Here is a 17,590-nt window from a genome sequence, read left to right as displayed (position 1 = left end):
CTCTTGAAAATTAGACGTGTAACTATCTTCTCAGCTTAAATAATTGACGTGTAAAATACTAAACTTGATAGAGAATAATAGTTGAAGTATCAATCAAAGAGTTACCTATGATGACATCTTCATCTTCACTTCTCAGTTGAAATATATATCTTCCATTGTTGAATATAAACGAAAAAATATGAACATTTTTTAAAAAAATATCATACTTTTATATTATTTAATGATATTTATTCTCAAATATCATTAATATAAGTTTTTTTTTTCAATAACTATTTTATTTTCATGAAACAAATTTTCTTAACAAAAAGTTTTAAGAAAACACTTATATTTTTTAGATGAAATAAAAAATAGTAATAAACTAAAAAATTTAATAAGTATGTTAATTATTTTTGCTATAATAAGACCAAATTGAGTATGATTATTGACTCTCTTTTTGAAGAAGGTTGACCTTCTCATAAAAAAATCAAGAATAGTCTGTGAACAATCATGATCATCACAAGCGATTCATATACCACCAATTGTGATTCACATCATGTGCATGAATACGATAATATCGTAGTATGAGACATGTGAAGCCACTATTGTTTTCACGGGTTTGTTCACTTGAGACGAAAACCTCTCAAAATTCAACAGACTATTTCCTAGTGAAATTGAGGCATCAGAACCGCAGAAAAATAATACATGTTATAATCAGAATATATCATTTTCTTAAAAAAATAGTACAAACTAAAAACTCTTTATCAAAATCCATGTAAATCGTAGTAAAAATAAACACCTTGAAGTAAATAAGATAATTGAGGACATTAAGACAAACTCTCTTGGTGTCTTTTGTTTTTCTTCCTTCCTTGTCTTTATTCTTTTATATTTTATAATACTATACTTTTATGTTGATTTCATAACATTATAATAGTTTATTTTTACAGTCGTAACAAAATAGTAATAGTTAATTTGCCTCAATATTGATAATTTTGAAAATTAATTATCATAATAAAATAATATTTCAACTCCCCTGAATTAATTAAAAAAATGAAAAAACAAATGCACCAGCCGGGAATCGAACCCGGGTCTGTACCGTGGCAGGGTACTATTCTACCACTAGACCACTGGTGCTTCATGTTACAACTTCGCTAACAAGCAACCATATTGCATAATAGAAGACAATCTTCGTTTTAGTTTTCTTGTTTCCATTGTAGGCACAATACATATTATGTGTTTTTTTTTGGGTTATCTTTTAGATCTAATTCTGAGAGGTTGAAATATGTAGTTGAAAAATTAAAACAAAATATTGTGCATGAATATACATATTCATTCTAATCCTTGTCTCCACTTCTAGTGTTTTACTCTCTTTTAGATTTTGGTAGCAAGTTGCATCACAAAATAAGTCATACAGAAAATCTCTAGCAATACAAGTATTAATTAGTTGAGTTTAATAGTTAGTCATGGATTATTAGTATAATATTTTTTACAAGTTTTGCTATATATAGTGTGAATCTTTTTCTAGAGAATATTGTAACTAGTTTACCATACAAGGAGAAGGGTACTTAAAAAAATTGTTTGTGAGGATAGAATAGTAATAGTGTTTTTATAATTGCACTTTGTTGGCTTTTGTTTAGCATATTCTTGTATTATTATTTTTTTATTTTATAATATTAACACATCGTAACTATTTATAAATATAATTTTAAAAATAATTATATTAAAAATTAAATATTGTAAAAAATTTAAACAAACGATATATATATATATATATATATATATATATATATATATATATATATATATATATATATATATATATATATATATAATCAAAAAAAAAAAAATTAACGAGGAAAACGTGAAATCTCTCTTTTATTTTGTCACCAAATATTGTGTCAATAAAATTATAAAATAATATTTTTTTGGGTCAATAATTTCCATTGCAAATTTTGGTTTTTCTTGCAGTGATTTTAATATGCGACAACTACGTACTTCAATTTTGACAATCTTATCTTAAAAAACTAATATTTTGATCAAAATTTAAGATTTAATAGAACACTTTCTTATATAGACCAAATAAGTCTCCCTAACTTCTCAAGACATGTTTTGTGCTTTTGCATATTATCCTTCAATCGAGGCTTTTCATACTGTCTTGTCAAAATCAAATAAATTCAAATTTAAAGAAAATTTACTAAATATAAAAATATAAATTTTAATTTTAAAATACTCCTTCTTGATAGAATTATCAAAAAAATACAATTGCAGAAAGATAGTTTATATTCTGGAAGTATCTCATATGTTCTATACCAGAAAGATTAATGTTGTTTCCTATAAATAAAAGCTCATAATAATTCTCAATCTCACAATTGATATGAGAACGATTAACTAATCAAGGAGAGCTCAATAAAAAAGAAAATAAATATTGATAGTTTAAAACTCATCATTTTCTTTTATTTGATTAAATGTATATTTGATTTCATAGAAAATCTATAAAATCACATGATTTTGTTTTTGTTAAAATTACATAAGAAGAGTGAAACCAAACATTGACAATGTGGTTGTCTCATCTTATACATAATAGTAGACAAGACAAACTAAAAATGCAAATAGTGAATTCAGCATTAATTGACAACCAAATTCTGATGTATCATGGTTCATATCTCAATCCAAAAGAGCTCAATACTCTGTCAGCAATAAGCCAAAAGAAGTATATGGTTAAAGATAGAATTGATGTATATGAATCTTACTTTCATTATTAAAGTACGTTGAATAAGGGTCAAAACATAGTATAGGCAGTACATATATAATATAAATTAAATAAGTAATTAATTAGTAGTACTACTAGTAGCACTGAAGTTTTATCTAGTGATGATGACTTTAAAAGAAGTGTATGAGATCGTGACTGTAAATTTGCACAGTATCATTAACCATTTCGAGAATAAGTAATTTGAATATTTATATTTATTTATACCAATTCAAAAGGCTACTAGTATATTGTGTTTAGACTGCAGTGAGTCAGTAACGACCGAGTTGAGTTCAGAATGAAATTAATGACCTCATTGCAAATTTAATTAAATATCTATGAGTCCGTACAACTAATCGTCACAAATAGCTGCTTATAAATTCACAAAAATGGTTTATTATAATTTTCTTTTTCATAAGTATTATTTTGTTGCTAAAAAAATTACAATTTCTTAATAAAATTCTATTTTACTAACATAATAGACCACAATACCATATATATATATATATATATATATATATAATTTAAATTCTAATTAGGTGCCTATAAAAGAATAAATGTTCATGTGAAGTTGTCAGAAATGAGAAGGTTCACTTATTGAACTATACTAGAGAAACGACAATACTACAATTTTCAAATAATAAAACTGATTTATGTTAGAAGTGAAATATATAACAGTGGGCAGTAAATAACTAAAGTGAAAAAGTATATATATATATGAATTATAAATGTAGATGAATATATTCTCTTTTAAAAGTTATTTGCGTTTTAAATATTCTTCCTTCCACCAACTTTAGTCCAAATGTCTTAAGGCACAATGTATATTGAGTAGTGGATGATAATAATGATTAGATAATAATAACAAAGAAAATCATAGTGATTAGAGAAAAAGTAGATCAAAAGTATAAATGTAATGATTATGACAATATTATTCTACTCATATCTTTTAGTTTTATTCCCTTTTGCTTGTTATGTGCCTGCGCTCACTATTAGCCTTCACAAATTAAAGCACAAACAGATTAATAAAAATAAAAAAACACAAACGTACGGCAATCCTTAATTTTAGGACCGAAGAAGTATAATACTCTTTCTTTTATGTTTTATATTAACAATAGTAAATTTTAATTCCTAAAATATTGTAAAAATAAAAAAATTAGGAGTATTTTTTTATAATAAGCAAAATGAGATTATTATTAATTAAAATAATATTAATGATTATTTTATTATAATTTTCGATGAGATTTAACTCTGTTTTTTAAAATTACAAAATCAAACTCTTAAAAATATATAATACCTAATGTAGAAGTTTTCTTTTTGAACACTACATGTAAGTTAATTTAGTAACCGAAAGATATATTTAATACCATGATATATAACTATATATACTCCTATACCTTAAGAGTTATTATGTATTCATGTAACAATTCTTTGATAGATCAGCAGCTATAAAGAAATTGTCCACATCAAAACTAAATGTTCCTCACATGGTTCAATGGAAACAGGGTTTTAGACTCTTGTATATCCATCTAACTAACTTATTGTAAAAGAAAAACATAAATAAAAAAGTCTAATATCATATAAAAAATAAAATAAACAAATATTTGATAATTGAGTTTCTTAAATATATATACAGTCACGAGTTTGATTCCTAATTAATAGCTAAAAAGCAAATGTATTAAAAGATGTCAACTCTTTAAATAAATCTTAATATTTAGAACGAATAATCTTTGACTTTCAGCCATACTATTATACAATAAAAAAAGTCTACAATAACAAAACTAACTGCATTTCTTTTTCAGGAAACAAAAATGCTAGTATTAAACAAATCAAAACATAAAAAAAAAAATATAAGTTACTTAAAACTTCCATTTCATTTCAACAATTCAATATATATACACTAACACCATTGCCATCACCAAAACATGTTCACTTAACATCTTGCTTTACCTCATTCTTTCAAATCACAATGCATTTCACCTTCCCTTCACTTCCTCTTCTTTCCATTCTCCTCTTCCTTCTCCCATCTCCAATCCAATCTCAAATGTGCCAAAGAAGCTGTGGAAAACAACCTCTCAAGTATCCATTCGGAGGCGGCCCGGGTTGCGGCGACCCTCGATTCCAACCACACATATCTTGCAACCAACAAAAACTCACTTTCACAACACACACTGGCTCTTACCTTATAACTTCAATTGACTACACAAATCAAATCATACACATTTCAGATTCATCCATGTCAACATGTTCTTGTACTTTACCTAGCAAAGGATTCGGCTTAGATTGGAACGCCCCGTTCGCTTTCGATGATAGTACTATATTCGCTTTAGTAGATTGTTCGACGAACTCATCTTCAATATGCAAATCAAGAAGTTATGATGATGGAAACAATTCTAAGCTTCAATGTGATCAAAGTACACAAATTTGTGATGTTCTTTATTCTTGCAGGCCTATTAGTACTAATATTAACCTTCCAATTTCAACATGTTGTGTTTATGCACCTGTTAATCTTGGCCCTTCATTTGAAATGGATCTTATGAAACTGCAATGTGATTCATATACTGGTTTTTATAACTACAATGATCAAGAAATTGATCCTGAAAAGTGGAACTATGGAATAGCATTGAAGTATAAGTTTAGTGTCACAGATGATTATCCTAGCTCATGTGAAGCATGTGAAAGGAGTTATGGATTTTGTGGTTATAGTGAAGCTTATAATTCATTTTTATGCAACTGTCCTAATGGAATTAACACTACAACAGATTGTTTCTTCACATCATCTTATAGTAATGGTTATAGAAATGGTAAGCAAGGTTATTGTTTTTCAATTGCAGTCTATTTAGCACTGCCACTTTAAATTAATGACATATATCATATCTGACATATGTTGGTGTCAAACACCGACATATATAGTTACATTTAATCATTTTTATTTTCTAAACTTTACTAGTGTGTCGGTGTTGTATCTGATATTCGTGTCAATCTCAGTTAGAATTTGGAATTTTTACTAACTTGAGTTGGAATTTCTATTTTCAGGGGTTACTTGGTTGATCTATGTTGTGGCATGGTTTTTGGTTAGCCTCATCGTGTAAGTTATGGATTGTACTTAATTGAAGCTTATGATCACCCAAGTTTATGTGTGACTTATTGGTTAAAAGAATTAGGCCATTCATTTCTTGTGTACTATGGTTAAAGATGTGTGCACATGCAACTTGTAGTTGACTCATTTGAATCTTCTCTGTTCATCATGTTACTGAATTCAGTTACTTTTCTACTAACTTATAGCTAATAATTTTTGGTGGCTTATAACTTCATGACCAAAATATATTTGCTTGCAAATTGTCCTTTTTTTTTCTCTCTCTTTTTTATAAGTATTTTTCACTAGTTTGTAAGCATATCATTGATCTCTCGTTTTTACACTTATTATTTTAACAAACAATTTAATTAAGTACTTACGGTATATTAGTGCTTATGTATAAATTTTTATATAATTAAAAGAGAAAATATGATTAAACTATTTTTATATAATTTATAAATTGATTTCACAAATTATCTCGAAAAGTTAATTGAAAATATATAAAAATAACTTATAGATATTTTATGGTTTATTTTTATAAGCTCTAACTAACATTCTTTTCAATGTTTATAGCAATAGATAAGTTTAAATAAATTGTTCATAAATCAATCCAAATACAATTTATATCCCTCAATGCCATTTTTGATTTATTATGTGTGCAACCACAAACTAACAAAACTCTCATTTAAATTTTTTAACACTCTTTGCAAGATTAGTTTGTAGTTCAAATTCAAAATCACCAATCATGTTAATAAAGAAACATCTCATTTTATTTAAAAAAAATTAATGTACGTCTAATATCATAGTGAACCATCGTTATTTTATAAAATTACAATTTATAACTTTTATAAAGTCACATTAACTTACCGTAGTTATGACAAATCAAATGTGATATCAAAAATACTCTTAGTTATTTCAGCTCCAATTCAACCATATTAATTCATCACACCTTTTTTTTTTTTAAATGAGGAACCGTTTGGTGAAAATATTAAATTGGGATAATCTTTAAAGTGTAAACATGAAGAAGAAGGCTAGAAGGATGGTTAGAAAGATAAGGGATACGGAATTGGATTCCAAATAATGTCTTTAACTCTTTATCCACTAAAAAAAGAATCTCTACCTTTGTCAAGCAACTTTTTTTTTTCTTTCAACTTTATACCTAAAGCCTACAAATTAATTTATTCTCACAAAGGGCTTTGGATTGGCTTGAAGTTTCATTTAGAAAGCACTGAGATTTTAAGTGTCCTGTATAAATTAAGACAATGTCATGAAACAATAACATGAGTGATTTATGTATGCATTAGAAAAATAATCAAATATTATGTTACGAAAGCAATAGAGGGTTCAAGGCTTTCATGCAACTATGAAACAAATTGGTATTCCTAAAATTTGAGATAATGTACGTTCGTGCACTCTTAATATACTCCAAATCGCCACTAATTTTATATGATATAGGGCCTTTCCCAACAAAAGGGAAAATGTATTTTTAAATATTTTTATATTAATATTTTTATAAAAATTAATTAAGCACATATTTAATAAATTATTTTAAAAAAATTAACACTTATTCGTGAATTGCTGCAAGATTTTGTAAAATTATACATAAATTCTATTATAAATCTTCAATGTGGTTGATAAATTTTCTCTTTTATATATATATATATATATATTCTCTAACCATATGTGGAGGTGTACCTTTCCAATCTTTTTTTTATTTATTTATAATTTTCCTTTTAAAGATGATCAATGTTACGAAGAGATTTTCGTTGCAATTGCAGGATGGAGTATTTCATCAAAACTTATTTAATAATTTTAATTTTTAATTAATATTAAAAAATAAAATGACGTTATGTTACATTTGGTAAGTGGTATTCTTTGTAAACGATAAAATTACTCTTTTATTAACAAAAATTAGAGTGTTAGAATATTTGACATCTTAATTATATTGGCATTTTTACAAAAATTAATTAAATACATTTTTAATAAATTATTTAAAAGTGTTAAATTTTATTCGCGAAGTGCTGCGAGAGTTTGTAAATTAACCAACACTTCTTTCCTAAAAAGAGTACAAAATCAATTGAAAACATTCAACAACAAAAAAGTAAACTATCATTCTAGGTCATGTAATTGTAAGCGTCGATTAATTTAGTATCTCAAATTTATAAAATATCAAATTAGATCCTCAAATTGTTTAAAATCAAGCAAAATGCTCCTTGATGCATAGGTTCATTATGATTTTTTTTTTTTTTTGTCTGGAGATGAAATGATAAGTATTATTAGAAAACCACACACACAATTGTGAGGTATTAGATTCGAACTTGGAACATGATATTCAACCTAACAATATCAATATTTATCATTCAAGTTAGGATTTAAGGACAACTTATTATGTTCTTCTGCTTAACTAAAATGTTGTGTAGATAAACTATATGATAAAATGTTGTGTAGATAAACTATATGATACTCCCTCTAGTCACTATTTTCAGCAAAAAAAAGTGACATCTCAAATCTTGATCACTATTATAAGCAAAAATTAATTACTTTTAACTTATTTTACATTTTAGTACTCTTAACATATCGTTACCTTAATAAAAGTATATATAATGTTGATAGTTGAGTGTTTAACATTCAAATAGACAATTTAGTAAATTTAGAGTATATAACGCTATATCAATGTTGATTGAGTCAAAATCAAATAACCAACCATTTACAAAAGAAGCTAAAGTTAAGGTATTAAAATTACAATTTTCAAACTAGAGATAAAAAACACCATATTTTAAAAATTGAAAGCCAAAAATACATTTTAGCCTAAGATAAATTGAAATGTTATGCATCAAACGGGAACATATTAATTGGTATCATATTAGTATAAATTTTTTTCATATGTATTCGATTACATCTTATCAAAAATAGCGAAAAATACAAGAAATTGACCGTCTTGTGTTTTATAAAAATGTTTATCTGCTACTGTTTTGAAAAACCTTTTCAAGACCACACAGATAACAAATATTAGTTTCAAAAACTTGAAGAAATAGAGGGAAAAATATGAACAAATAAAATTTATACTAGTTTAGTGTCAAAATCGTAGCTACGTCTTCCTTTATGATTGAAATTTTTTCACCATAACCAACCAGACTATACTTTGATCTTTTCAAAATCATTTAGTATATTTAAGTTTGTGAAGAATCACACAATCATTATTGAGACAAAATACAAGTGCTCAACAAGAAAGGATAGAAAAATTTAAACTAAAAATACAATATGAAAAACTATAGACATAAAACTTTAAACTCGCACACAAAAGCTTGATTTTTTATAGTATGAAAAATATATCTATTTCATTTACACCTAAAACTTTTAGATTTGATCATTATTTTTTATATTTACATAAAAATATTGAATTTCATAATTATACTAGTTTTCAAACTCTTTATTATCCCACTTAAGAAAACCTACTTTTTTTAGGCAATTAAGAAAAACCAAATAGCCTAATTTAAAATGAAACGCATGCCTTCTCTCCTCTGGCTTCACAAAAGAACTCAATTCCGAGAAAAGCAGATTAATTATAAAATGACCACCATTATTGTATAGTATAAAATGACCATTATTGGATTTGAATAATTGAAATAATTAAGATAAAACATGTTACGCGGTATTTTTAAGTTACATAAAAATAGTAGATTTATTTTCTTTTTAATAAATTAATTAATTATTTTTTTAATGTTAAATTTGTATTTATGCTGATAAATATTTAGATCAATTATCTTAATTTCAAATAAGTAAAATTAAAATCCAAAATTCTTTTAATTTTTTCAATAAATTCATATAGTTCGTAAGGGATTTTGATTGCAATAATCATAAAAACACAAATTCTCAATTAACTTTTAGAAAAATAATTAAGAGATAATTCATGTGAGATAGATTATAGAGTTCTTGAAATTAAACGCAAAATTTTCTTAATCTATATCATGAAATTATATAAAAAGTTATTATGTTATTTAATATGATATGATAATAAAACTCATAGTTCAATTTTAAAAATCTTTAACTAAAAATGATTAATAGATTATGATTAAAAATAGTACAACACTGTAACTTTTATAAACATAAAAGACCAACTTAATAAAAAATAAATAAATTAAAAGATCGATTTAATATTTTCATGTAATTTAAACGATTAAAGAATGTATTTTGTCCATAATATCTTATAAAAACTTCCTTTTTACACGAGAATAATAAAAATAATAATGAGGTTGGATAAGTGAATTAGTTAATTTTAACTTTGTTTTAACTAAAAACAATCAATGCTCATTCATTCAAATTATGAAAATACATCTGTCTAGAATAACATAAATATAAATTTGTTAAAGCTAAAAATGATGACTATGATAATAAGTTCACAATGTTCAAATTAATATGTGAATTCTACATAACTAATTAGAAACCCAAAATAATTTTATTAATTAAAAATAATAATTAATTAAAGTACGAGATATTTGTAAAATGATCATTAATTATTATCGATATTAATAATCAATATTCCTTACCTAATCTTTTAACATAAAATTAAAGTAATAATACTATAGACAACACACTTGTCCTTTCTTTTTGACAGCAAAGATAAGACCAACCGAATAGAACATAATTATTTATAGATTTAATTCATATACACTATCAATACAAATAGTTTTTGTACCGTCAATTAATCTTAATTGTTAAATTATTAGAGATATTTTACTTTTTATATAACTATCTCTAAAATTATTTTTATTAAGTCTTATAATATATTGACAATGTAAAACTTTTTATCTTTGGTTTACTTTGTGATTGCACAAATTCAGATGGATTTTCCGATGATAGTCCTCTTAAAGGCTTACCAAAACCTAGTAAAGGTATATTAGGCCTTGCAAGGACACAACTTTGATTACCAACGCAAATTTCTTCATCTTTTCATAACATTCCTCAAAAGTTTGCTTTTTGTTTACCATCTTCAAATAAAAAAGGATTTGGAAGCTTATTCATTGGTGGGGCACCCCATCAAAATTCTTTGAAGTTTACACCTAGTATTGTTAACCCTTTTAGCACTGCTCCAATATTTAATGAAGGTGATGTTTCTTATGAATATTTTATAGATATGAAATCAATTAAAGTTGGTGCAAAAGTTGTTGACTTTAAGTCTTCCCTTTTGTCTATTGACAATAAGGGAAATGGTGGAACAAAAATAAGTACCATGAATTCATTCAATGTGTTGCATAGTTCCATATATAAACCAGTTGTTAGAGAATTTATCAAAGTGGCTTATGATAGGAAAATGAAGAAAGTGGAATCAGTGGAACCATTTGGAACATGTTTTGAGGTAAGAAATAGTATTAGTGACTTGGATGTGCCTTGTATTGATTTGGTGCTTGAAGGGGGTGTAGTGTGGACAATCTATGGTGAAAATTCATTGGTATTGGTTAAGGAAAATGTAGCATGTCTTGGATTTTCGGATGGTGGTAAAGACTAAAGAGACAAGAACATCATTTGTTATGAGCTCTTCTTTGCTCTTTCATGATGCAACATTCACAACTTACTTTCTTTCTCATTCACCTCAGTGAGATCATATGAGTTTAATTAACTTTTGTTGCTTTCATTTATGTTTGTGGTTAAATAAGGCTCACATGTTGAGCTACCGTGACAATAATCACCGAATTGTCTTTTAATCGTTCATAGTTGTCTTTAATGAAAAGGACAATAATATAAAGGCAACTATCATCAATTTAATGAGTAATTATACCACTTAAGACAACCATTGTTTAGTCAATATTTTTTTTCATTTCATATTTAACGGATAATGGAAAATGACTAATGTTTTCTGCTTCAAAAATGTAAAAGTCAAAATAAATTTTAAAAAAGATAAATGATTAAAATAAATATTAAATAAAAATTAAAGAATAAAAAAATATTTTAATCAAATAATATATATATATATATATATATATATATATATATATATGAGTGGGGATCTATTGAGTCTATGAATAACTCTGATGAATTACTCTGTTTAATAACTCAATATCAATCATAAAATTTAACAATTCAATTATTGATTATTTGAGTAATATATTAATAATCGAACACACAAAGAATTATATATATTTAAAATTTGTAACTATAAAATTTAGTCATCAATATTTATACTTTTACTTTTAAAATATGTATTATACGTTGATATAAAATTATTTAATAAAATAAAAATAGTTTAAAAATTTTATAAAAATTTATAGAGTTGATCTACTCATTAAAAAGATTTGACGATTGAATTGGTAAAATTCATGATTAACATTGAATTATTAAACAGTGTAAATTTTAATAGCTCATTAGAGCTAGTCCTGAAATCAACAATTTTCGCCATATATATCTAAGCAAATTTTAAAAAATTCTCTCTTATTTAGAGATGGTATCTTTAAACTACCCTCATTTAATTTACCGATTTTATATTATCAATGATTAAATTTATTAGTCATTTAAAATAATATAGGCAATAGACTTTTTTTCTTATTGAAATGTGGTGAACTATCTTTGTTAAGTGTAATTTAATAAGTTTTACTAATAATTTGTTTTCAAAGGGGTATTTATTGAATTTATTAGTATAATAATTTGTGTCATGCACTAGAATTGTTCCAACCCTAAAATTTGAAATAAATTAACATTTTAGTTCTAAGAGTACGTTATTTTAGTCTTTTAAATGTGCAAACTAGTACTTATTGTTGATGGGAGATAGTGGGGTGAGGTGGGGCAATTGTTGTGAGTAGCATAGCAATTGTCGGTGGAATATATGAAGTAATAGGTACATTATAAGATCAAAGACGCATACATAATCACACAATTCACATTGGTTGTCTATGATGAACCATCTATCGTGATGTTCTATGCTATAACTAGCCACATAGTTGACACAAGTTTCTTCAAAGTAAATGATGGTCTATTTGATGCCAAAAAGTATACAACATTTCAATGAATAAAATCTTCCCAAAAAATTATTTGTATAGCAAACACATGAGTGCTTGAGTAATTTTCCAAATATCAACATCAATTATTCTTTTCAAAAAATTATTTGTATGACTTTCTTTTTCCCCACTAACTTTCCTTTTCCTTCATTTACATACATACAAGATATAAAAAATGTTTTACACATACAGCAAACCAAATCACACCATTTAAATATGTCATCGTATTATTTTCTAACAAGCATACATAAATATCTAAATGGTGAAATTTAATTGAACATTCATGTGAAACTATTTACAATACAAATTAAATACTACACTATAGTAACCTCAAGGTGACACTTTTATTTTGAAATGTAGAAACTGCTAAATTGAAAGAACATTTGAAAATGAAGTCAAAGCAGAAAAATAACTTTATTTTACTTCTCCCCTAGTTTACTCTACAATCTACACTACAAATTTACAAACCATTGGTTTGTTCCTTCACTTTCTCTCTCTCTATATCTATAAATATATATATAATATGCCTAGGCTATATATTCTACTTTTTAGGCGAGAGGATGGATCGAAAAATGAATGGAAAAACTACGAACCAATAGGTTGAGCCAAAACCACCTCGGAAGAAGGTGTATTTACATAAACATATCAACATGAGAATGTAAATTTCCTAGTTGTGCTTCTAACATTGTCATCTCATGTTGCAACAAAGTGGTTTACCTTGGTCTTGCAATTTATCCCACATGCAAGTCATTTGTCTCGGCGATTGGTAATGTGCGGTGTAGTAATCTTCTATGCACCCGAATTGGCAGAACTTCAAGCTGTGTACATACTCTACTGCTCTCCTTGAGCTGTTGAATTGCTCTACCCACATTCCCATGCTCACATCTTCCATTTTAAATAACTGCACGACAAAAATCAGTTAATAACCAAGACATTCACACGAGTGTATCAACACCTTTGCACCACTGACACTTCATATTAAATGCATGGGTTTGTCACACCATTGACCCGACACCAACATATGTGGTTGCATTCAATCACTTTCATTTCTTCAAATTAGTATTGATGTCTACATGTCAATGGTGTGTCTATGCTTCAAAGAACAAAACACAAACACATGCACAAGAGGGACTAGAATAGATTATTTGCAGGCATACTTTCAATCTTTGCTGTTCAAATTCGGATACAATGAACCGAGCAATGTCAGATGAGACGATGTAACCCGGACCATTAGCATAGGTAGGATAATCTTCCTCTTCCCATTCCTGAAAGTTACGCAAAAAGAAATGAAAGTAAAAAATAAACAGTCAGCAACATTTTTACAACTGCAGAAAGCAGAGAAATGAAACAAAAAGTTATACCTCATAAGTTACAGCCCATTTTCCATCACGAAGAGGCTTGTGGTGGTAATTCATATTTCCCATATAAAGGCTTTTACCACTTTGAACTTGTCTCGCTTCGCTAATGATAGAATCCACTCTCACAAACGTGTCATCATCACACTTCATGATATACTTAGCAGCAACTGTGCGAATCTGCAAAGAAACATGTTCAAACACGATCAATAATATAGCAACTTCGCAACGTATATGAAATATAAATAGGCAACATATTTTTCTCTCGGATCACTTACCCCATATTCACATATAGCTATGGTCTTCAAAACAACAAGGTCATAATGATCCATGTACGGGACTATAATAATATCACCGAAATACTCGGCTTCTTTCTTTATGTCTGCATTTATATCCTTCCTTCCATGCTATCATATGAGAAATGGAAAAATAGTAAGATAAGATCAAAAGATTGTGTAAACTGTTCGTGGTTTTTTGGGTAGATAAGATGCAGCCAGCAACTCTTACCAAGGCTACGAAAAACCGAGCGACAACATGTGAGGATGTGATAAGCTTATGTTGCATCCAGGACTTCCTTACTGCCATCCGTTCGGCAAAATGGTTGCCAGCCGAAAGGACACCGATGAAAAGCTCCACATTCACACCAAGAATAGGTGGAGCCTTCCACTGAGGAAGCAATTCGAGATGCATCTGCGGAGCAAAGCTAGGATGTGATGTAGGTAAGGAAGCGGCAAATATAGATTGCACGTCGACGTCTCCGTTTATGGATAGTCCAGTAGCATCCTCAAGAGCAAAGCCCTACAAAATGTGAATATAACATCAATGCTTAAAGACATTTCAGCATCAATACAACATGAGATATCAGATATGATTAGTGTACTCACTGTACGATACGGAAAGGATGTCACGTGTCTCCCGTCCACAGTAATATGGTAACCTTCCAAACCAGCGCTTATGGTGAGAACAAATAATTTCCCCTCAGCAAAAGGATATGGCCAGTCCAAAGGCACGACTTTTTTTCGTCCCATCAGTCTGTTCAACCACCATGTTGCCTTCCACTCTTCTGATCGATTGTCGTCATCGCGAATCCATTTCTCACATTGTACCTGTCCATCAACTTCATAACATCACAAAAATCAGCAAAGACTATTAATATCCCTTGTAACAAGACTTGGAAGGAAAAAGACAAAATGGATGAACATTCAAAAAGCACACACTCAAAAAAGAGAATGAAAATAATATCAATAAAATTTGATCCTCGGTCAGCAAAAACTGGTTTACAATATCATCCAATGATTTGTGTCTTTTAAAAAGATGAAATTTTGAAATGAATTTATGATAGTCAACAATAACAACCACCCCAGATTTTTCTCCCCAGATGGAGTCGGCTACATATATCAATCGGTGCCATAAATCCTTATCACAGAGTCGGCTTCATGGACCAACCGATGTCATAAATCCCTATCACCTACAAGGTCCAAAGATAGACCACGTACCTCTAAATGCCTCTTAATTGTTTGAGGTGCAATTTTCTTTAGTCTCCGACTCTCCATCTATATTGGCGCCTGTTCCTAGTTATTGGAATTGGACTATTCTTCATTTGATCAGCTGCTCAACTTAGTGGTCAAGCGTCATCCTCAAACCGGCTAACCCACCCTTTTTTTACAATGAGGGCAACACCAATTTTACTCTAATGGTTATATTCATTGAGACACGTGATATTCAATAATCTCCTTTGAAGATTTTCAAACAAAACTGTTTACAATATTGTTAAAAAGTTTGATCAAAACTAATCCCTTTTTTTTGCCCAACTCAAACCACAAATTAAAATTGTGGAAAACAGAATTCATGTTCATTCATGCAACTAATGAACTAAACAAATCACTGCATATTGCACAAAGAGAATCTCCACTCCCCAATGTCATTTCAATTGAAAACTCCAAACTCCAAAATAAACTCCCTACCCCAAATCAATCAACATTAAATATCTGCAACCAATATCCAAAAAAAAAAACCTTATCCTAAATTCAATTGAAAAACCAAAACACAAACACCAACGCAAACAAGTGGTTGGACTCAAGTAGTTAATAAACTTCAATTAAGGTCGAATTGATCGGGAATACCCATTCGAACTCTAAATAGATCAATTGGTCAGACATTATTTACCTCACCAGACTTTACTTACCAAACATAGACACAAACACAAACACAAACAAGTGAACAAAGTTGTTCGACTCAAATGGATAATGAGCTTTAGTTAAGGTCGAATCGATCAGGAATAACTCAATTCGAACCCCGACTGAATCAATCATTGACCAGATTATCATCGAAACTCTAGATTACACTTTCCCCTAGAAAGCACACACCAACACACAAACAAACAAGTGATCATACAATACATGCATATAATTAAAAGTAGTTTAACTTTAACTTACCAGTTTCCCCATCAGCACGAGACTTCCAACCCTCACACCTAAGAGCAGTACCCCATTGCATCCTATAACAAGTATTCTGTTCAATAACAGGTTTACCACTCCAATCACCTTTAATCCTAGGATTAAAATGCAAAATCCTAGGTGGTTCTTCATTATCAACAGCTTTCAAACCCTGCAACTCCATCATAAACTGTGAAACCATAACAGCCTCATCACCATCTTTCACAGCAGCAATTTTAGAATCACTTTCAGCATGTGCCCAACGTGGTGTCCCAACAACAGTCACGTGAGACCAAAGTGTCAAACCACAAGGCAACACCATCACACCTTTCATCTTCTCCCTAAACTCAACCCCAGAAATGGAAACCGAATTTCGACAAGAATCCGAACCGTTTTCGACATTAAAACTCGAAAAGCTCTTAACTTTACCACTCTCAACTTCTTCCCATAACTTCTTACCTGAAATGTAAGCGTGTTTTGCTACTTTATGAAGTTGTGAGACACCGTCAAAGCTTTTGTTGAAGCTCAAGGTTGAAACTTTCTTCAATGGTGAAACAAAGGGTCGAATTTCTTGGTTTTGTTCTACCAAAAGTGGCATTGTATCGGTGAGAAAACCAAAAGCAACAGTTTCTGAACCAAACCCTGCTTTAAAAGCTAAGGGTATTTCAAAACTCATGAAGAGAATGTAGAGAAGCATCATCACCATGAAAATTTGAATCAGTGTTAATCTATTGGGTAGTGTGAAAAATTCAAACTTTACCCTCTTCATTTTTTTTTCTTCTTTTTTTTTTTTTGGTTTTACTATATAGGTTGAAAGGTTTGAGAAATTTTAACCCTTTTTGACAGAAGAATGGAATCAATGGGTTTGGTTTTCTGGGTTTGTTGTTGAAGAATTTTGGAAGCTTGTTGAAAATTTGGAATTTGGGGAAGGTTGTGAAAAACTTTGTTGAAACAGTGACATGAATATGAATAAATATAAATGCAGAGAGAAAGAGAATGAACAAGACAGCTTAGAT

The 17,590-nt window shown here is 28.5% G+C and overlaps 2 protein-coding genes, 1 non-coding gene and 1 pseudogene across 3 annotated transcripts; 2 read left to right on the top strand and 2 right to left on the bottom strand.

Moving 5' to 3' along the window:
- Positions 1-1,039: 1,039 nt before the first annotated feature.
- TRNAG-GCC (transfer RNA glycine (anticodon GCC)) lies at positions 1,040-1,110 on the bottom strand. The gene has a single exon. It is a non-coding gene; the product is annotated as a tRNA-Gly (tRNA).
- Positions 1,111-4,612: 3,502 nt separating this feature from the next.
- LOC101515172 (uncharacterized) lies at positions 4,613-6,028 on the top strand. Its single transcript, XM_004489899.4, has 2 exons — positions 4,613-5,523; positions 5,756-6,028. The coding sequence occupies exons 1-2, from the start codon at positions 4,689-4,691 to the stop codon at positions 5,809-5,811; spliced, it is 891 nt and encodes a 296-aa protein (XP_004489956.1). The 5' UTR covers positions 4,613-4,688; the 3' UTR covers positions 5,812-6,028.
- Positions 6,029-9,437: 3,409 nt separating this feature from the next.
- Positions 9,438-11,521, top strand: LOC101496483 (probable aspartic proteinase GIP2; annotated as a pseudogene).
- A 1,511-nt stretch (positions 11,522-13,032) lies between these two features.
- On the bottom strand, positions 13,033-17,590 carry LOC101514849 (hydroxyproline O-galactosyltransferase GALT6-like). Its single transcript, XM_004489898.4, has 7 exons — positions 16,575-17,590; positions 15,024-15,256; positions 14,647-14,937; positions 14,418-14,546; positions 14,146-14,319; positions 13,942-14,049; positions 13,033-13,685 (listed from the first exon to the last, which is right to left on the bottom strand). The coding sequence occupies exons 1-7, from the start codon at positions 17,341-17,343 to the stop codon at positions 13,473-13,475; spliced, it is 1,917 nt and encodes a 638-aa protein (XP_004489955.1). The 5' UTR covers positions 17,344-17,590; the 3' UTR covers positions 13,033-13,472.

The sequence above is a fragment of the Cicer arietinum genome, chromosome 2, assembly GCF_000331145.2.
Source record: "Cicer arietinum cultivar CDC Frontier isolate Library 1 chromosome 2, Cicar.CDCFrontier_v2.0, whole genome shotgun sequence".
In the NCBI taxonomy this organism is placed as follows: Eukaryota; Viridiplantae; Streptophyta; class Magnoliopsida; order Fabales; family Fabaceae; genus Cicer; species Cicer arietinum.
This window is presented reverse-complemented; position numbering and strand designations above follow the sequence as displayed.